The 22,597-nt window shown below is 39.8% G+C and overlaps 1 protein-coding gene across 1 annotated transcript; it reads right to left on the reverse strand.

Moving 5' to 3' along the window:
• Positions 1-528: 528 nt before the first annotated feature.
• On the reverse strand, positions 529-20,480 carry LOC148717548 (regulating synaptic membrane exocytosis protein 2-like). Its single transcript, XM_088743729.1, has 19 exons — positions 20,453-20,480; positions 20,201-20,374; positions 19,445-19,799; positions 18,723-18,771; positions 15,084-15,220; positions 14,535-14,628; positions 14,234-14,305; positions 13,652-13,816; positions 13,211-13,221; positions 12,462-12,703; positions 11,636-11,876; positions 11,143-11,274; positions 9,830-10,027; positions 7,563-7,685; positions 6,492-6,638; positions 6,122-6,243; positions 4,128-4,235; positions 3,695-3,837; positions 529-2,670 (listed from the first exon to the last, which is right to left on the reverse strand). Exons 1-19 carry the CDS (start codon positions 20,478-20,480, stop codon positions 2,527-2,529), a joined length of 2,685 nt encoding a protein of 894 aa, XP_088599855.1. The 3' UTR covers positions 529-2,526.
• Positions 20,481-22,597: the final 2,117 nt, after the last annotated feature.

The following is a 22,597-nucleotide window of genomic DNA, read 5'->3' on the forward strand; positions in this document are numbered from 1 at the left end:
CAATTGTAAAGAGCCAGTGGCGGACCTAGGCCTAGGAGAGGGGCCGGGGGAACCCCCCCCTTGTTTTGGGTAAAAGAATTAAACGCAGGAGGAAGAAAAGTGGGCAGGTGTACGCACACATACAAGAAACGCCCCACCCCCTTACCTCAAGGTCTGAATCCACCACAAAGAATGCAGCAAAGCGTTTTCCAGCGTTATTTTGATGAAGTTAACACGTAAAGTAGAATTAGCCCTCTTTGATTCAACGTCCTTCTTTTTGCAGAAACAAAAGCAAGGAATCAACCATACTATGTAGAAATAGAGCAGCAGCACCAACTTACCACACAGTGTTAACAAAATAGAATAAAGTGTGTCACCCTACACATAATCGTCTGTCAGTTCTGTTTTATTCTTTTACTTATTGGCCAAGTGACCAGCCGCACGGCGCAGCAATTTTCCCTTTCGTAAACGGTCGGTGCCATTTGAATCGGTCGTTGCCATTTCCGATAACAGTCGTTGCCATTCAGTACAAAATGGCAACGACTGTTTCGACAAATAGCAACGACCGTTTCAAAATGGCAACGACCGTTTACGAAAGGGAAAACTGCCACGGCGCATCGAGCAGCAGCAGTCCTAAGAGTAAAATCTGATAATGGGCTATAAAAAATAATAATAAATTGGAAAGGTTGTGGAGGAAAATGTTTATTCGTCTTGCCTCGAGCGAAGGGCAAAGCTTAGGGTGGAAAGAAAATTGAATGTTTCGTGCTCAGATGCTCTACCACTAAGCTGCAGAGACTCACGACCTTGTTCTAGAACATTTTTCAAATACTTACGAAGTGGCTGGAGCACTAAAAAAGTGTTAGGGAAATACGAGAGGTAGTCGAGTCCTTTCTTTACTTCTTGACCACTGTACCTTTTCCGTGGAAGGGTGTTTCAGGCTATGGTGATTTACTAATTTACAATGACTAAATCAAAATAACTTTTTGACTCCCACGTGTAATCATTATTAAGATTCACCTCACAGATAAACCATAATGCTATCCAGACAGGGGTTGTTCCCTCCATAAAAAAGGGACAGCTTGTCCAGAGTGTCCTCTAAAAATGATCATTAGTCACGAGAGTTGGAGTGAGAGGGTTGAAAATATATCAATGATCATATATTGTTTCTGTCTACGTATGTCTCTACAATTACCTCGCGTGGAAACTGGTTTAATTACAGAACAGAATGACAACTAATTATAATAACTATAAAGCACGAAAAAAGGATAAGAAACTTTGATTGGGGGATTGAAAACTGTAAAAGTAACTGGAAGGGGGAGTAAAAGCAAAAAAATAATTAAAAGTTATAAAAACAGTTATGAACAAAACATTATTGCATCTCCCAAACTCTCTATCCCCGCTAACTTTTCTAATGGTCCTTCCCTTCAGTGGACTAAGGGCAGTTTCAAATGCTTGCCTAGATAGTGTCTTCTTTAGCTTTTCTTTACTAAACAGGACACAATCCAGTCTAATAAGGAGAATGTCTAAAACAGTTCATTTCAATTCTCTCAAACCATTGCACAATGGGAAGAATGAATTATATAGCGATAAAGATTAGTATAAAAGACCTTTCTTGGAGTGGGTTCCATACTAGCAGACAAGTGAACTTATACCTCATTCACACTAAGTAGTAGTGGCCCATCATACAAAGGCAATGAACCTGGCAGCCCTGCCATATCACGTGGCTTCATAACTTTTTCAATAAGCGGCTGCCGATAGTGTAATATGGTCCCCGGAAAAGCGGCCGTAAGGCGAGACCCAAACATAAAAGCCTGCTCGCAGGCTAAACAGACGGTGGTAAGGGCTCCAATAGGCGGCGTTAGACTGCTGGTAATTGCTTTTATCGAAACCCCTGCCCTGTATGCTAAACAGTTATGAGAAATCCCACTTGGAACGCAGGGTTACCTCGTGGTGGTAGGAAGCTTGAGAAAACATAAAAAATTAACTCAAATTTGATTAAAGACTTCCACGAGAGGCTTGAATGGTGCCCCACCTTCTCCTCAACGAAAGAAGTGAAGGCGGCGTCAAGTAAAATGTAGAAGCGTGTATAAGTTGTCTTCGCGGTTCCTGGTCTCAGATTGCACGTAAATAATATTACGTTGATTTGTTACAGAGAGTGGGAAGGAAATGTTCAAAAATTATTTTAAGAGCTAGGGCTAAAAACTCTCTCTCTCTCTCTCTCTCTCTCTCTCTCTCTCTCTCTCTCTCTCTCTCTAAAGAAACTGTGGTGCTGCGACGATGGGGGGAGGGGGTATTATTACAAGATGATTTAGTTCAATTAACTGAAATGATAATGTAGACTGGCTGTGGTGAAGAGTTTCTAAGGCTGATGTTTCGAGCAATAGCATTTCGTTTGAGCGAATAGAGGAATTTTGGCTTGTGTATGGTTTATAAACAGAAAAATGGAGCTATGCTATTTGGTGGGAACATCTTTGCCGCGTTCTCATTTCCGCTGTTGTCGTCACGCTTTGCCGTAAGGTCCCTAATGTTTAATTATGTTGGTGTCACTTAGTCGTCACTCAATTGTGACTCAATAAATAACTTATACCAGGCCACCTGCTTAACACTGAGATTTAAAGAGCCCAGGGCAATGTGTACTTCTCCAAGAAACAACTTACGCCCAAATATTCCCTGCTTGCACCAGACACTCACCTAGAGAAGACAGTTTGTGTAAGTAAATTGGTCGATAAAAAACATTTTGGAAAAATTGAAAAGAGCGACTATATAAATGGAAGAACAAGTAAATGAACGCATGGCCAGATGATTGTGAAGTCGAACAAACGAGTAAGATACGTATGATGCACGATCCTCGCAGTAGATAGCGCTATTTAAGTAATAGCGGGTTTATTACGAATCAACTTAACGGCCTGCTCCCAGTTGGCTTGTTAGCTCAATTGGTAGAGCGCTGCACTAGTATCGCAGAGGTCAGTGGTTCGAGTCCCGTACAGGCCTGATTTTTTCAGGTCTGATTTTCGCTATTACTTAAATAGCGCTATCTACTGCGAGGATCGTGCATCATACGTATCTAATACCGCAGTTCAAAATATATGAACTTCATATATTTCATTGTATCTGATTTATCCCTTTCACGGGTTTATTACGAATCAACTTAACGGCCTGCTCCCAGTTGGCTTGTTAGCTCAATTGGTAGAGCGCTGCACTAGTATCGCAGAGGTCAGTTGTTCGAGTCTCGTACAGGCGTGATTTTTTCAGGTCTGATTTTCGCTATTACTTAAATAGCGCTATCTACTGCGAGGATCGTGCATCATATGTATCTAATACCGCAGTTCAAAATATATGAACTTCATATATTTCATTGTAACCAAACGAGTAAGAGATGGAATAAATGAATACAAGAGTGGAATTGAGAGCTAAAGTTTGGAGGCTTGAAAGTAAGGATGGTTGGATGAATGCACGACAAAATGAACGCCAACGAATGGGAGAATAGGAGGAGGAAAGATCGAAAATACGAAAGGATGAAAGGGTGAATCAGAATACTAGCCAACAGACAAATGGAAAAGCAGATGAAAAATGGACACATGAACGAATAGATAAAAGAGTAAAGAATGGATGGATGGAACGGCATACAAACGGCAATAATAGACGAATTGTTAAGAATAGTCATTTAGCTTAGAAGGTGTCGATAAGACGTTCCAGTGTAGATATGAGAGCTTACCAATAATTCTCTGTTATGGACTTCGCACCCAGGATATTTGATTTTACAGTTGTACACTGGGTGAATGGATTGGCGAGTCATGGAAGTTTCTCTCTTAAGAAGTCGGACTTGGTCCTTGACTAAATATGTCTTCACGTACGTATCTGTGTAGAAGTATAACCAAAGGATTCTATGTCAATGAAGCATTCTATCATTCCTTCCGTTGGTTCGGCTTAACTAAGCAAGAAGTTAAAACGTATTTAAATGGAAAGTTGTAGACAAAGTATAGAGCTCGCGGTTGTCTAGGGAACGTTCTAACTGTAACGATTTGAATGAAAGAATTTCAGTATCACATTTAGGAAAAATGCCTGGTCTCTCCGCGAAGGTGTTCCTTCAAAAGAGGCGGTGACACAGGAAGCTTTAACTGAATTAGCAGTAATTACTGATGCATTACCTGGTGGGTGGTCGCCCAGGACTAACAAGCTAGCTCCTCGTATTATTTCCACTTCAAGAGATTCTCGAGATAAGAACAAACCAATCCGAAGGTAGCGCAGTTCGTGGCCTACGATAATAAGAGACAGTCACACACTCTTACTTACCTTTATGTTCACTGTCCTATCATGAAATAGTGCCATAATCATGGGTTACTCGAGCAATATACCACACTTTCTATCGGTTTCTCGGCTGATAAACCACGCGGGATTTTGGGAGAACATGAGGAAAGTTTGTAAACTACAAGGCGCAGCCGAGTGGCTTACAAATTTTGGGAGTGTTCTGCCAACATCCCAAGTGGTTTGTCGGCCGGTAATCGGATACAAAGGGTAGTTTATTGCTTTTATGACATAAAATATGACTGAAGCTGAGTTTGTCAGAGAGAATGATGAATTTAATCTTATTTTGTGATCAAGTCGCTGATTCTCATGAAAACTATCAAAAAGTGCTATAAATCGATCAAAATGACGGCTTGTAAGATAAAGGCACAAGCCATTAAGTGCTTTTAAAAAATATTTCAATTTGGAGGGGGAAAACGGAATTTTTTGGTCAGAAATGGTCTACCACTGCGAGTACGATCTCATCAGAAGTTTTTAAAATTTGCAACCTGGGGAGCAGTTATGAAGTTTTCCGGAGGTTTTTCAGCGAAATAAAGGTCAGTTGTAGAATTTTAATTGTTGAATTTTCTTTTGATTAGATTCTTAACTAATGTTATTGGACCGCACGACGACAAAAGCGGCAAAATCAGAAGACAACAACATGGAGCTGTGTGCACTGATTCAAACAACGATCAGCTATTTTGTTTACTCGCGGTATACTATTTCCTTCAGCGGTATACTATTTCCTTCAACCAAATTTTTCTCTATCGCGTCAGCTTGAATTAGAGCTTTCGTGGAGTCCTCGTTAAAATTTTACGGAAAGTGTTTAAAACGCTTGTATAGACTATTAGATAAAGGCTGAAATCTCGTACAGCAAACGGAATTGTTATTTATCTCAGTTGAGGGCACATTCACTGTGCAAGTGGTTTTTGTTTTCATCGGCGAATGAGATTTTCTGTAATTATCTAAACGAAATCAAGTTAGTTTGGTGCTACAATTTTCATTGTAACAACATGCTAAGTTGTTCTTCTCAGCGGGCAGTTTCGGTCTAGTCGAAGATTTCTGAAGTTCTTTCACTTAAACTGCGCAGCGAAAAATAAAGGCTTAAAAAGCGAGACCAACCAGTTAGTTTAACTGAATTTTAAGTAAATTATTTGATAATGTTAAAAATGAAATCTTTTTCGTTGTTTTTAACGTTCTCGTTGTGTTCAAAAAACCAAAGGCTTTCAACAAATTAAAATCTGGGATTCGCCCCGCGTGGCGCCATTTGACGAGACGGAAGATGTTTTAGTTTTCTATGGGTATACAGGCAAATAAACAATAGATTTTTGACCAATCAGAGCCTCGCTGTGTCTAAGTTATGTCATCAAGTCAAATTATTCGATCTAAACATGATTCCATGCAGTTTTTGAGTGAGATCGAACCAATGGGTTTGCTTTTAGATGCGTGCGCACAATCTCTCTTGTAAGTTTTAAATGAACTTTATACTGTAAACAGATCAGTAAACACATGCATAAAGTCTATCATAGAGGTTGTAAAATTAGGATTTCATTCTAAGCAAAAGAACATAATCTCTTGGTCTGAGATCGTTTTCGTCAATATTTGGTTATGTCGTGATGGTTGCGCTAACAAGGTGGCTACATGACGGGTGTTGAACATATGAAGTAAAGTTATTTATACGGCCACACAGCTGCCTCCACCTCATTCCAAAATGGCGATATAAAGTCATTTTAATCGTTTCAACAAATTCTTTTGTTATCAAGGTTGATCTGCTTTTCTTGGTATGCACGAAGATCCCAACTTTGGGACCCGTGGATGGTAAGGAATCCTACTGACAAAAATCCCTTTTTATTTTCACCTTGATAACTTCCCCTTCTCAACTGGCCTGGTCCAACAACACCCTTCACTGGATCTTCGCCATACAGGGTTAGTTTATCCGTAGAGTTCTTGCTTAAACGAGGCTTTAAACTTCGAGAATATCTAACGTAGATGCAAAATGCCATAAATAATTTTGATAATTACTAATTAAAAAGTTTGAAATTTACTACTGACATACATGAAATCCTTACAGTTGGATATGAGCTGTTAGCTACGAAGCAAAAACAAAGGAAAAAATAGGAGAAAACTATGGCTATTTTGGGTTAGTAACGACCCATAACGCTCTGAAGACATTGGTTTGGTTGTAAGATTTTTACAAAAGCTTATGCTTAAAGCAAACAAAATTTTACCTTCTCAAGGCTTGTAATGTTCCTTTCTTTCCTGCTGGTGCTTCTGCTCCTTGTTTTGGTTCGTTGTCTTCTAAATCCAGCGGCGTTTGATCACTGGTGCTATGATGACGCACAGAAATACCAGCAATTTTCCATTTATCCATAACGCTTAAACACGACTCCTAGTCATCATTGTCTAGGGGTGGGCTGGGGGGAGCCGCTAGTTGCAGGTTTCCTAAAGAGATTGTTTCACGCACGTCATGTCGGAGAAGATCTAAATAGCGATTCTCCAAACTTTTTGTCATTCATCACCTTAAACTTTAAATCTAAGAATTTGGTGACCAATTATACAATTTCCTCTTAGTGGATGATTTTTTTTCTTCTCATCACCCTTCTACTTGGGAATGCATAGAGGTTGCGAAGAGAAATTCATGTTTGGTCACTCATGTAAGAGATAAATAATCACTGAATTGGACAAGCTGCACATTCGCATCACTTATTCCTTTTTAAATCTATTGTTGTAAGTGATGAAGCCTCTCCCATAAGCCCTGTTGCTTCTTGGCTCTTTTCGCCTTCTATAAGTTATAAAGCTGTACATAAACTTTTTTTTGCATCATTAAAAATGCAAATGAAAAACAACGACAATGATGAAGATAGGGTTAATGCTCAATGGAGTTTCAGAGCTATAACAGTTTTTGATACATCTATTTCAGGAACCGAAAACAGCACCAGCATCGAAAATGGACGGAGATTTCTTGCGTGTATAACACCAGTAAAATGCAAATCAAAATTATCTTGTTCACACTGCGTTGGCAACAACCGTTAGGCCAGTACCCAGGGCTGTTGACAAGCTTTAGCGAAACTTGTTCTGATGCGACTCAGTCCGGCGAGTACACCTAGCTGTACTTACATTTAATTTCTATTAAGTTCGATCATAAAAGTCTCTCCTAGTATAGCACCTCTGTCGTTCACCCTAACAGAAAAATAAACCTCAAAAATTTGCTATGACAAGTATCATGTATACCAAACGACCACTTTTCTGTCTAACAATAGAAGAAGAACCGTGGGGATTCCTTCTTAAAGATACCTAACTCTCCTGCTTCGGTGTCTTCAGCATTGGCATCACGCGGCGGGTGTTCTTCCGGGGTAGCTTCCTCTTCATCCACGTAACCAAATGGGGGTTCCGGGATCGGTTTAGGAAATGTGAAATGCAGTCTATGATAAGAAGTCTAGCTCATTAGAGGAGACTATGCTCGGCCTAGCTCTAACAACTAACGAGTTACGTTGCAGCTTTCTCTTGCTCACTATTTCGTTTGATGGATTTCGTAAACTTTCATGCACAATGACAATCTAAACGTCCACATCTTTGTGACGGATCGCATCGGTTTAAGTCTCGATGATTTTCAGTTGGTACATAAAATAGCCAGAACCTTCTGCCCTGGGACAATGTCGTGCAATAAATGTCCACCTCCGCAGAAAAAGGAAGGTTTCACCCGTTTTAGCATAACCCATGGGTCTATCAGACTAAGAGATTGTTAATCACAGACCACAAAGAAGAGGAGAATTAACGACTTACTCTGTCTCCTTCATCGTGGGCAATAGTGAAAAAACCTCCCAACCTACATTATTCGGAGAAGGCAATGAATGAGGTAACAAAAGTGTCGAAGTTTCCGTCGAGCTAAAAGAAGAAAAGTTACGTTACGTCTTCGATCAAGCCATCAAATTTATTTATAAAAAATTAGTAGAGGACAAGTGTGAGAAATTAAGTGTGCGAACGTCTTGATATTGAGGCAGGTGGCTCTTAACTACAAGTCTGTTATTAAGGAAGATTTCAACCCCTCCCAGCTAACGGTTCTTTGATCCCGGTGGGCATCAAAGTTGATCAAGTTTGTTCGATCCATGTTCCTTTTCAATGATTTGAACCCCGACCATATTTGATGTGCCACGTGACCGGAATAAATAAAGGGTATCTAGTCAGACAAATTGGATCGTTGTTGAATTTTAACATTACTTTCCGTTCAAAATCTTCAAAATCGAAAATCTGGAGCATGCGTTTGATGAAAAGTAAGATGTTTTAAAGTTATGGACTTACTTACGGAGTTAGTTTGGTTGATGTTTTTCAGTTTTCGTTCATGCCAATTTGTTATCCCGCAGTTTGGAATCTTAAGAAATTTCGGAGTCTTTATTTAAGCCGAATGTTATGGTCAGATTAGAACGGGTTAAAACATTTTTTCTACGGAGTTTGGACTATTAGCCTCTCTTTTTCGTCATTGAATTTTTTACAATGGCTACACGTAGGCTTAACTTATCCAGAAACGTTGGGTACATTTACAATTATTTTGCAGTGTAGTAGCGAACGGAGGAAACTTTATGGCTGCTCGAATGGGAATCAGACGAACTTTATTAAGTCAAGGTCCTGGGAGAGCGAATAGATTTAAGAGGAAATTTTCCAGTTATCCTAAAATTGTAAGGAAAACAGGGTGTTCTTTCTGTTGTGGCTTTACTTTTTCCAGAACATCAAATTGCGTGTCAGAGAAACGAGTGGATTTTGCATACTACTTTTGGCCAGACAAAACAAAATCCTTCTAAAATGCCCCCTTTGACCTCAGCATCTTTTGTTCGTTATTCGTAATCTTTCACTGCTGCGGCATGTTTCAAAATTAGTAGAGACTAAATAGGGACAACTAAGAAATCGGAGCTGGTTAAACAAGTTTTCATCCAGAACTTTTAATCTCTTGGAGGTCCCAGTTGTGGGACGAACGAGCGAAAGTGCCAGCGATTTGATTTGTAAGTGATTCAGATGCTAAAGATTCCTCGGCGGTCGAAAGAAACAGACACGACAAAGCCTGGCATTAGAATTCGAACAAAACGCAACAAGGTCTTGTACACCTGATACGGACGGTCAGTAGCCCAAGATGGTAAGCAATCTTTGTCTTACTTCGGATCATCTGTTTGCATCGCGTCGGTTATTATTCGTGCTAAATTTTGATTTTCCCGCCATGTTTAACGAGCGGCCCCGGCCGGCACAAATTTTCGTCTGAAACCGCTGACGAAAAACGAGCCTTTCAGCCCTCTTAGCAAGACACTTGTAGTCAAGTGCCACTCCCCTTTAGGAGGATAAAATTTAAACTGACTCAAAAAGTGTAAATTCGTAGGGGGCACCAGCAATACTGAATTCAGCAGTGAAAAATTTTCCTCAATCCTTGCTTAAGATTACTTTGAGTTTTAAAGACGTCACGCGATCTGTTTAGGAGTTATGCGCCTCGCACATTGGCAATGAAAATATGTTTATTAAAATTGATTTTGCTTTGTGTATGATACCAAATTAAAAAAAAAAAACCGAGATATTTTCAACTTACGTCGGCTCCTCTCCTTCGGCGACATTATTCACACGTAATTCTGAGCTCTGAGAGTCGTTACGACGCTTGAATATTGCAAAAACAGCTGGGCTTCGAGGTACTTGTAAATAGTTTGTTAATGATCTCTCCCGTCGAAGGTCTTCGGTGGAGGTCGACACGCTGGGTGTTGTCGGGGCAGAAAGATATCCCGGCAAATCTCTGATCATAGTTAATGGACAAGAATTGTTATAAGTTCCGTTGAACTTCTTAAAAATATCAAGTACTACACTGACAGCTTGAGAGAAGTTTGACTGCTCTAACAGAAGTGTGTCGTGGTTTGCGCATCTTAAAATGCCAGCCTAACTGTGCTAAATGTATTAATCTTCCTAATTCTATGCTCAATTCCTTTCCTTTTGATTTCTGAATCCCTCCTCTGAGCTTTTTACTCTGAAAATGATGATGTCATTTTCTGGATGATGGCTTCACTTTTGAAAAATTTCTGACCTTCCCATTTACGCCTTCTGAGTTCTCTCGTTAGCTATCACTCGCGTACGCGTCAACAGCTCGATTTACATTAATCACGTACTGGGCATAACTTTTGTATATGTTATAAAGGCAATGTTTCTCATTCGTAAATTTTTCAAGCAGATGAAACTGTTATTTTTTAGAAGATTATAAAGAGTTCAAGTCACCTCCATTCTTTACGTTCGGCCGACACATTTCATAAAACTGAACCAAATGAAATGATCATTGTATTAGGGACAAGAAGTGGAGTGAGAAATTTAGTTAAAATTTTAACTCCCATGAATGACCAAGACAGAATTTCTCCTTATAATATCAATACAATATCGAGCAGACAAGTGGTGGGAATACTTAGTTCTTATTAACCGAGCGGGAGGTCTGTATGGGAGAATCTTGACCGAGGTCGCCAGTACAGACCGAACTCAGTGAGGTCTGTACCAGCGACCGAGGTCAAGATTCTCCCATACAGACCGACCTAGGTCGATGAATAAGATGTTTATCATATGGCTGTGTCTTTTATATGCCAATTTTTTATATTCTTTGTACCTTTTTTTTTCTAGACCGGTCTAGATACCTGTCTAGATGGGAAAATCTAGACCGCTTTCAATACTGATTTCAGCCAATCAAATTCGTGAATTCGGTAGTTCCCAGTCCTTGTGAGACAGCCATATAATAAAGAAAAATACCAAATGTGGAATTATTAGTTATTCAATACTAAATTGTCCGAAGTACACATCCATAGGATTCTATAGCAGGAGAATTAGTAAAAATAGCTTGGTATTGAGAAGGTTAACAGCTTTTCAAGGACTCACAAACAGTTACTACGCATATTACCATGATATCCTGACATCATGAGTCCACTGGCACCAGGCTCGGCGACTTCCCCAAGCTGACATGGCTTCTCTATCAATTTGCCTAAACGTATCCTGAAATTTGCTGGGTACGTAAAAGACATGATAAGGGGACAGAAAAAAAAATAGGGGCGCATTCGAGATTTAATTCTGCAGCGATTTTTGCGTCGGATTTCTTGAAAGAGTGGCCTAAGTTTGGTACACTTGTGGGAATCTAGTTCCTTTTTTTTTTAATATAAATGCTGCTGTCTATTAATGGGTACCAACTTGACGGGTTATATATCCACCATCAGTCACCTTCATTTCTGTAAATGGTTGTTTAATATGATCATCATTTCTAAACACTTTAAACCAGTTGTAGATCGATGTAAGATAAAACCTGTGAAAATATAGTTACTTTCAACGTCCGATCGCTAATTGCTGTGGGTAAAAGGGTTTACTATTGACTCACTACCTTTTCATGGCTCTCAAAGCGCCTCTCATCTTCCCCTCTCTCTCCTCTTCGGCTTTATATTCTATTTCGCGAGCATTTTCTTGTGCAGACTTTGAAGACGTCAAATAATCGGACAGGTTAAATGATAGCTTTAAGCCATCTGTTGATCGCGTCATCGCTCTTTTTTTTCTCAGATCTTCCATGGATTGTGGAATACTGACAGAGGGTGTTGTTGGAGCTGATCGACGTCTATAGCTAGAGTCTGCCAGGAAAAGCATTCAGTGGGTGAGATGAGACCTTAATGATCAACATTTTATAGAAAGATGAAACTAAATCTAGATAATCGCAATTGCAAAGCTTAAAATTTGCTTCTCCCTCTGAAACGAACGGTACAGTAAACGGAAAACCACATTATAACATGCAGAAACTACTAAAAACTTTCATGCAATAGTTCATCAACCTTGATACTCATGGTCATAATTATTCTACCACAGAAGTGAGACATACCACGAATAGTCAAAGTCTAAGGATGCTATCTGATAATATGCACGAACATTCGTCATAATTCCAATTCCTTTTACCCACCTAACCCAATTGCATTTTGTCAGGCTTCCCTGACAGTTTGCCGTTACAATTGCCTACTCCTGGGTAGAGGAAAAAAAAAAGAGAATGTCTCGCTCAAGAACACAACACGATAACCAGGCCAGGTCTCGAACGCGACCCTTTCGACTCTGAGTATGGCTCGCTAATCGTTGAGGCACCACGTCACCCACCAATACTTTCTGTTTTCAATCTTAAATCACTTTGTATTGCTCGGAGGTGTATTTAGAACATTTTTTTTTCTCACCTAGAAATCTTCTCCGGAAAGATTCCATTCTCTGGAAATTGGATTTTCTTTTTGGACGGAACGCTTTCATTGTGACGACGGAGTCGGCTCTCCTCCTCCTCGTGCTCTGCATGGGGATGCCATCGCTCTCGTTGATGAAGACATGTGCGATGCATGTTGAGATGTTCACCGTGCTTATGCTACGGTTGACCGCCTTAAAACCAGTATGAATGCTGTCGTTCTTGACCTCCTCGTTAGAGCTCCTCACTGAAAAAATGGGCAAAATAAGAAAAGGGCTAGAGTAAGATGCCTTACTGCATAATTGGTTCAGTAGCTTCGCTTGCTTTAGACCTTTTTTTCCTTAGCTTTTCAGCAAACTTTCTTTCAAGTTTGTTCGATTCAAGTTGTTCCTAACAAAAGGATATATCGTCTATTTAATCCATTTGCCCTAACTACTTGTTACAACTCACAGGAGCAATCAGTATTGTATTTGCATTGCGTATCTTCGCTGTTACTGTTGTTGATTTGTGTGCGAGAGATCTACAAACGTTTTGCCTCAATATTTTGTTCTTCACAGTGCATTTCGAACTAGCATTGTATCAGTAAAAATAACGAAAGCTCTCAAAACTGCTAATCAGAACACAGGATGCTTTAAAAGTTATTCAGTGGAATTCTACTTAAAAAGAAGTAAATGGCTTCATATCGCAAGTAACCAAGTTGGCATAAGTTTTGCTTCTGATTTATTCACAGAGTGATTCGTTCTCTTATACCAATCGCAGCTCTTTGTTAAACAAAACCCGGCAATACAGTCTCGCGTTTCTACGGCAGTTAATAGAAAATGACGTCATTATGACTCTTTATTCCTCTCACATCAGCTGAACGTATGACAACGATCAACTCTCGCGGAGAAATGGCACAGCAGAGAAAAGAAGATATCAAGTGGCCTCTAAGTGCCAGCCACACCAAAAAAGACCCAGGGCCCAGTTGTTCGAAGGCCGCTTCGCTTTAACCTAGGGTTAAATCTTAATCCAGGTTTCTATATTTCTCTGTTCAAAAGTCGTTTCGGGATAATTTTCCCAATTCTTCTTAGAGCATTCGATCATCGAATTGTAGACAAATGAAATTAAAATGAATTTTGTTTTAAAGCTTTGAGATCTTAAATCAAACTCCACACATGGAACCCTGGATTATTAACGTTTGAACAACCCGGCCCCAGGTCTAAAAATACCTTCATTGATGGGAGGAAGTAAACGTGGAGAAAGAGTATGCCTGCGACGCATGGGGACTGGGAGATAGGTGGACGCCTCGTCATGATCCCCGATATCAAGCCATTGTGCACCACTACACAGCAGAGTCGGTGTCATTTTTATCAAAACCTAAAAGAATTCAACACATCAGATTCAGTGCTCCACTAGAGAAAAATATATGGAGCGTCTTGGAAGGCGATGAAAACCGTGGCTTATATTTACTCACGCACTCACTCGCTCGCCCATTTATTTATTCATTCAATCATTTATTTCATTTATCCCAAATTTCTCTTGTCAAAGTTAGTGAAATCATTTTCGTTTATCCTTGCAGTAAAAGAATCTCAGGACATAAGTAAGACTTAACTTTGCCAAAGAAATAAAAGTGTCGACGGAGAACAGTGACGATGTCTACTTGCACTACAAAAAATACAATACAACCGATGATTTCAGTTTTCAAAGTAGAAAAGCAAAATCCGTTACTTCCTTATTGCCCAAGTTTTATCATAGTTCAAAAATCAATATATTGTTATCACCAGTTCCACGTACCTCTCCAAGAAATTTGTTGGTATTTCCCGGGACTTCACTCCAAAGAGTTGCCTCAAGAGTTCTTGAGGGAAGCTGCCGAAGACACAAATTAGGATCGATTAGCATAAATTAGGATCGATTACCAAGCGGATTATCTGTTCATACTCTTTTGGAATTACTCATCTATTTTACTGTTTTACTCACTCATTTTAGCCTAAATTTCCTTCGACTTTAGCCGAAACTAATTCAATAATTATGTAGAAAATAACCGCTGCTATAAATTTTAATCTCAACGTTTGAAACCGGGAGAAATATCGTCTACCTCACTTTCGGGTATATTTGAAAACACAAAACTGAGATCCCATTTTGGAGTAACCATCTCTGGATCAGTATTGGTCCAAAAATGAATTGAGATCCTGAAAAGAAAAACAATGTTCAAAAATTAAACACCTCAACTACTTTCGTGTTTGATACATGGCACTTGTTCCAGTTGTGAGTCCCCCCCCCCCCTAAGTAAGGATGTCTGAATACTAGTGAGACAGACCAGAGTAAATAAGCTGTAGCAGCTATTTTCAAAGTAATTTCATTTTGATTTCCTTCTAAACTAATCAAAAGAATGTTTAACCCATGTTCTTGGAAAATAATTGTAGAAACAAGACCAAGGAAGGAATAAGAAAGGCAATAAAGAAAAGGAATGATGAAGAGAAAAAGGTGAAAGGGAATATCCAGGAGAGACCGGAGAAAAATGGACGTAAGACAACCATAGATGTTTAATCACCCTCCTGATACTGAACACAGATACAAAATGTTTTTACGGGAGGGTTCTGTTGTGTCGCTCAAAGCATTAATATATCAACTTTTACATCCTTACTCTCTATTAGGCAGTAGATACAATAGAATGTAAGGGTTGGGTAATTCTTGGTTTGGCATAAGTTGCAATGATAGACCTCTTGCATTCAACACACGCACTGTCATGTTGTTTCCATGGGGATCATGCCATATGTGCAGCTGCAACGAAGTATAAATACAATAGAATTATCACTGTATACGTGAAAGTAGACGAAAGCTTTAGTTGTAGAACAGTTAAGCCCTCGCTGGTGGAACTTTTTATATTGTTCTAAAGCGATACATTGTACTCAGAGTGTCTCTCTCAACTAAAGAGAGTGCAATAATGTTAATGGAGCAAGCGAACAGTCAGGAGATCGGGCTTGAACAATTACTTTATTTGTGTTTGATGCATAGAAAGACCGAGGGAAAAACTACTCTCTGCTCAGCTTTCCTCGCAAAATTAAACAATCCGAGGTATGAGGGTCAAACGATTGTGGTGTAAACGCTGGAGGGACTGCTCAATGTGGGAAACATGGATTTAGAAATGCCTGTATGCGAGATGTAACGATACGATTTTTAGTCATCAAGTTTTTATGCTAACCCTAAATACATATATAAAATTCAACGTAAAAACTGCGAGGTTTTGCTATATAAGCTCAGCAAAGTGTAAATGCTACCAGCTCCAATTCAGTCAGTAGTAAACGTTTGTTATTTTATCCTAACAATAATCAGTGTTAAACTATAACCATCACCTGCCATGGCCTTTTGTTTAGTTGTTATCCACCTGAGCTTCTTGAAAGTGATTAATCTTTTGAAAGGCGAAATTCCTGTTTAGATAATCGTTCTATTAGATCACGTGATCCTTTATATAATTCATAGCACTGCCTAATCCTTTGTACATTAGGCTTAAAAAGAACTGTTTAAGGCTTTTCTTCAACTTGCAATGGGTACAGGAAAGACACCAAAATTGAACATCCGTGAACATCTTGGGCCAGTAATAGCGTTCATGGAGTTTTTCGTAAGTCTTGTTCACTCCTGAGTGACCTGATGAAGGATCGCCGTGACTTCCAATCAAAATTTCCTGTCGTTGGGAAGTAGATAGACCAGGAAGAGCGAATTCCCGTCTGGGACACGTCGACCTCCCGGTACCCAAATGTGACAGAGGAGTCCAACAAGGTCCAAATAATAGTTAACAATAGAATGCAAAACAACTTTCGCCGAAGCACTGTTAGCGGGCAAACTTTTTTTTTCTAAGTAGCTAATAATGTCAGCTAAGGTGGAGTCCCGACGTTGAGCGTCTCCCACGAGGTCAGTCTGTGCACCCGGCTTATCGTGAGCGGCGACGACTTATTCGTGAGGAAGACGTGAAAGGGCGTCAGCGTTAACGTTAATCGGCCTTGATCGGTGTGGATAGTGAAGTCGTGCTGCTGCAGAAAAAGGGCCTAACGCGCCAGACGACCGGTAGGCTCATTGGTGTTCATCAGCCAACGGAAAGCGCTGTGATCAGTTAGTGCTGTAAACTGCCGTCCATACACGTAATGTTGGAATTGTCTAACCCCTTCAACAACTGCAAGAGCTTCACATTTCGTTACGCAGTAGTTTCGTTCGGTAGGATTCAACTTTCTCCCGGCATAGGCTATGACCACTTCTCTTCCATTCTGCTTTCGGCCGAGCACCATGCCTATGGCATCATTGCTTGCATCGGTGGCTAAGCGAGTAATGGGGCTTCAGTGAGTGCCTTCAGTCTTCAACGTGTCAAAAGCTTGTTGACAGTCTTCATTCCAGAAGAATGATGCACCCTTCTCGGTTAAGTCGTGCAGCGGGCTAGCATTCTGAGCCTTCACAAATAAATGGACGGACGGGAAAACAACTCGAAAATTTCTTTTGGAAAGGGCTTTACCTGGGGACACTCGCTGACTGCAGGAAGGTCGGGGTCTATTACGGCTGTTGACGATCCTTGAGAAAATGACTTAAACGACAACAGAGTTGCCTCCAACGTAGATTTTATCTGCAAGTACTACTGAGCTTCCACCAACTACTGATTTTTCTGCTATGAGCTGAAGCGGCCCCAATAACCTGGCCTAACTGGACTTGAACAAAGAAAACTTACAGCTTTTCTTACCAAGAGAACTTACAGTTCTATGTAAGCCTAAGTTACAAAGGATTAGCTTAGGTGATGCTATGAATTATCTAAAGGATCACAGTAATCTAATGCAACGATTGACTAGACAGGAATTTTACCTTTTACAAGATAATCACTTGCAAAAAGCTCAAGTGTTACCATACAAACTTGATGATTATAAATCCTGTCGTTTCAGTGCTGATGAACTGAAAGTAATGCAGAAATTTCTTAACAGGGCCAATTATTTAGTTTTATAACTGTTACTTGACCTAAATTAAATTTTGAGAGAAATCAACATGCTGCATACCTGTATTTGTCCGATCTTCCTTATTCCCTGAGTTTGGTTTCCACCCTGTATACTAATAACACAATATCTGTCTTGAAGAATAAGGTCATATCTCTGAGAATGAGGTTATCTCCTGTGTTGCAATTAGACTACTAATTGCGCCTGACTCTGTAGCTTGGATCTCTTGAAAACTAGATTTTTTGGAATCTCGCGAAGCACCCGGGAGGGCAGAGAGCTGACATTGTTATTCCGCTTCTCCTTGTGACTCCGATTACCAGTTTTCCACAAGATCATAATATAAGTATTACAGTCAAATGCGGTATAAAGAAGGGATGGACACTTGATGGATGGACACTTGATGAACACATTGAACAGATTTAACGGATCAAGTCGAACATTTATTCTACAAATGAATAAAGGCTGATAGTTTCTAAAGAAACTGTTTGGCGCTGCGTCGGTGGGGGTAACGAAATAATTTGAATATATCAACAAAGTTGAATTGGTAAATTGGCCACCGTTACGGTTATAAAAGCTGACGTTTCGAGCGTTAGTCCTTCGTCGGAGCTCTTCGTCGGAGCCCTTCGTCGGAGCCCTTTCGCTCCGACGAAGGGCTAACGCTCGAAACGTCAGCTTTTATAACCATAACGGTGGCCAATTTACCATTTCAACTTTGTTGATATATTTAAATTACTTCATTTATTCTACACACAGCATGAAACGAGTAAGAGTGGTGTTATTCTCCCCCTTGATGGGATACCAGTCCCTCGTAAGCTACGCCCCAACACTTCGTCAGGCTTCACTAACAATTCATAGATATTTGTTTTTAGTATAATTTCAGAGCTGAGCAAAGAGTTTCCAGCAATCTGGTTGGTCGAGCGGTTCCTTATATGACGCTATGTAAACCGCTCCAAGCGGTTTATATAAAATGTTAAAAGAAAATGTTAATTTGATAAATGTTACTAAAATGTTATGATTTTAGAAATTTCTCTGTTGTTCAGCTCTGAAATTATGCTAAAACAATTTTAGCCTCAGGTTCGGTGAATATTGTCCAATAATCCTCTCGGCTTCGTCTCGGGAATTATTCGACGATATTCACCTCGCCTTCGGCGAATAATTGTTAAATAGTCCTCTATTGGGAGGGGGGAGAGGGAGAGGAAGAAGGGGGCACTTTCAGAATAATCTGAGCAATGTTCAAGCTCAGACCTTACAGCATTTCATTTTTAATTGGTTATCTGATTAAGAAAGTAACCAAATGAAGCACTTCGAGTTCTTACCTTCCGTCTTCGTGATTGATCATCAGCAGCTGTGTCCTCCCAGGGACTACTGATAATCGATAGTAAAGATAATGATAAGTTACGATGATTTATAATAAGGATAGAATGGGAATAATGGCAAGATTTAAACTCGACCATTGATTAAAAAATTATCTTCTTAATTTTTTGTCACGAGCGTTGGTAAAAGTAGACTTTTTTGAGCCATCCATACGAGGAATCGATCTATAGAACTTGGGATTCCGTGCTACAACTTTGTCGTGAGCTAGACTACTTCTTCGCTCATATGCAGTAATAATTTTGATAACAATAACGATAGTATAATGATACTGAGGTGATGTTAATGGGGATAATGATAATGAAAATATGATATTAATGATAACAATGCTACGGACAAATGGTCACTTAATTTTAACACGACCAAACTTATTAGAAGACGTAACAGCTCGAAAGTCCTGTGTAAATATTAGTAGCTTTTTATAAAGATAAAAGGGTCCAGAGAAAGCAGAACACAATAATCAAGTTAAGTTGCTGTGAAATAATCAGTCTGTCAGTGAGGCAGTCAGTTAGTTAGTCAATTGGTACGTGGATTAGTTGATCAGATGGTTCCTCATAATCAATGGGAGAGCGAGCAGTCTACCAGAAAGTCTATATCTGTCATTGAAATAAAAAATCGGTCATATACCGTTTACCATATCTCGAGACTCAACAATGCACACACTCACTGATTTCCTCCCGAAGCTCCCTGTGACTCTTCTGTGCAGCTATCGTCATCTAAGGAAGAATGATGTACAGAAGAATAGCTTTTGTCCCACCCATCACGCTGATGAATCTGGTCCTCTTCCAGAGGGAAGCTGAGGTACTTATCAGTTTCTTCATCGTTGTCTTCCAAAACGTCGTCATCGTCATTCTCGGCATCTATATCGTGAACACGAGATTCCCTTTTTCCTACATCTGTTGCTAAGTATAACGTTTCGGTGACCTGCGGTACATGCCGCGTTGTGGAAGAATGTTGCAGGAGTAAAAAGTTGTCAGGAGAAGAGGAGATTCGGACAGTGGCTTCCTTTCTACAGCTGTGAGCTTGCTAAACAGAAGAAAAAGTACACACGCAATGTAAGCGAGTGATTTTGGCGGGATTTCAGTGACATCTAGAGGAAATTTGGGCTCTCATACACTAAACTGCCAATCAGCTGAATCTATTTAGTAGTATACTTTCATATACTAACCTCCTCTCTCTTTGTACCTGTTAAGATTTTGTAATACCGTTGTAATTCTTTTGCAAAAAGCAGTGATTAAGGCCGGCTATTATTACTTTTATAATAATTATTACAATTTCTAATTAAGCTCCAATTATCTTTTTGCCAATCACAAGCCAACATTTGAATCAGTGTGAATTAAGGTTGATTAAGTATGACAAGATTCTTTGCAGAAGTTCACAGTGAAGAGGAAAATCTCTGACTGATAAGGCAAAAACAGTGTACTAACCATTTCTAGTCGTCTGACAGATTCCTCAGCGAGCCTATTAAGCATCTCCTGGACTTGAAACCTTTCGCGTGGACTCACGTCATGGCACCATGCACCAGTAAACATGAGGCTTTGCCGAATCTTCAAACACAAAGCACATCTCCAGATGCCCCAGGTGAAATATAAGATAACTCATCCCAATAAGTGAAACTGATCTGCTGTGAATATGTGGAAACAGCGTTAATAGGACTGGCATATATTGAATATACTGGCTACGGATCCAGTCGTAATCGACATGTTACATAATGTGACATAGAAAACCTTTTTTCCTGAGCATTTTTTTTCATGTAAAAAAATTCTGAGCAGGTCTGCACCTGAAGAACGGTTGGAAGGTGGAGGTTAGTTACACGGGTACCTCGAAGCATCAAAGTATGTTACGGAAGGGAGAATGTTAAAACAGCCTGCTAAAACGTCAACGAGTTAAAAGAAACGATAGTTTGCTCATACACAAAACAAAAGAACAAATCCGTAAAGACACTATAGTATTACACAAAGAGGTTGATGTGAACTTTATAGGGAGTACTGATTATTGTAAACAAAACGACTGGTTAAAGGAAATCACTTTGAGTTAATCATGCGTATTTTCAATTGATCGGTGTTCACAGTTATCGTGGCATAATGCAGCCGAAGAACAGTGCCCCATGAGGAAAAGCTCTGATAAATCAGTTTTGGTTCGAGTCACCCAGAGTCGACTGTAAGTGATCAGACAGAAAAAAAAAAAGTGGTAAACCTTTTTCCCCTTGGCGTAAACATTGCGCTGGGATCAAAGGACAAAAGAAGCATAACCTTCTACAAGAACTGGGCCCGGTGGTAGGAGAACAGTTACCAATATAACAAAATCGAGGAGTCAAATCGAGGAGTCATATAAAAATTGTTCGAGAGTTCCACCAAAGTAGACTGAATACCTCAGCATTCGGCAAGGCCACAAATAGGGCTACTTCAGTTTGCGACAGTATTTAAAAACGTTTTTTCGTTTCTCACCTTGTAACGTAATGGTATTTTTTCTAAACTCAGTCAATACTAAAACTTAAGAACAACCTTCGTTCATCGAAGCCTCGTAGATAAGATCACTTTCTCGGCATGGAAATAACCGCAGTAGTTAGATTGAGAGGTTGGTGAATGGATGCATCGCAAAACTTTCGAATTCTTCCACTCACAAACGGAGGTCTTAAACATATATGTGGTCGAATGCTGCACTTTAAGCGTCGTTGCTTTTAGAAAAGAGGTTGCCCCGGCTACAAGGAGTTCGAGACGCATCTGCTTTGCATTCTCAGAAGTAGACTGTTGTTTCTATCAATAGGATCTTTTCTTCGATTGGACAGCAGTCCTACTATGTACAACAACACTCTTCATCGCTTTGAGCTATTCCTGGCCTGAGACTCACCAGATATACTGCGTTCCAGTTTTACTATCGTGTTGCTGTTTCGCTTAAAAAAATGACGAAACAACTTTCCGGATTGTTATTAATCTGTAAGGTTTTTTCATAATTTTCCCATGTAAATGTCTCGATAGGCTTAGAAAAATATTTTTATATATTCTCCCCACGAGTAAAACCATCTCTGTCGTATCATTTATTTCTTAAACCTCTTTGAGCAAAAATCGATAAAAATTAATTCTTAGATCCTACCTTAAATTGCTTATTTATCCGGGTCCACATCGCTTTTGAAGAACGAAGTGTCACCACTGCCCCAGAAGTGACCGACTTTGATAGCACAAAACATTTTATTTTCATTATCACTGAGCAGAAGGGATCGAAAACAAGCCATTCAAGGACACAGTGCCTTTAATTCTGACGTAATATGGCTGCCCTATAAAGTGTAGAGAAAAAAAACACGTGCCTGCAAAGCTAACGCCTTGAGATTGAGTTTCATCTCAAAGACAAAAGATTCAATCTCTATTGCTGAGTTCAAATTCTCAAAAGTTATACATTTCCATTGCTAGAACTCTCTAGAAGATCTAGAGTTTGCTGATGATATCGCCCTGGTGTCAAGTAACAACCAACAAATGCAGGACAAAACAGCACGGCTAACAGCTAATTCCATCAAGTTAGGCCTGCATCCGAATGTGAGTAAGACCAAGGTTATGAAGGTCAACTGCACCAACAACAGACCAGTTAAAGTGAGGGATACCATCTTGGAGGAAGTAACATCTTTTGTCTACCTAGGCAGTGTAGTCAGCATTGACGGAGGTTCCGATGAAGATATCAAGGTCAGGATAAACAAAGCCAGAGTAGCTTTCAATATGCTGAGGAAAGTGTGGTCCTCCCATGTCATCTCACGGAGAACCAAATTTAGAATTTTTAACACCAATGTCAAAGCAGTCCTCCTCTATGGCTCTGAAACGTGGAGAACAAC

The sequence above is a fragment of the Stylophora pistillata genome, chromosome 13 (genome assembly GCF_964205215.1).
Source record: "Stylophora pistillata chromosome 13, jaStyPist1.2, whole genome shotgun sequence".
In the NCBI taxonomy this organism is placed as follows: Eukaryota; Metazoa; Cnidaria; class Anthozoa; order Scleractinia; family Pocilloporidae; genus Stylophora; species Stylophora pistillata.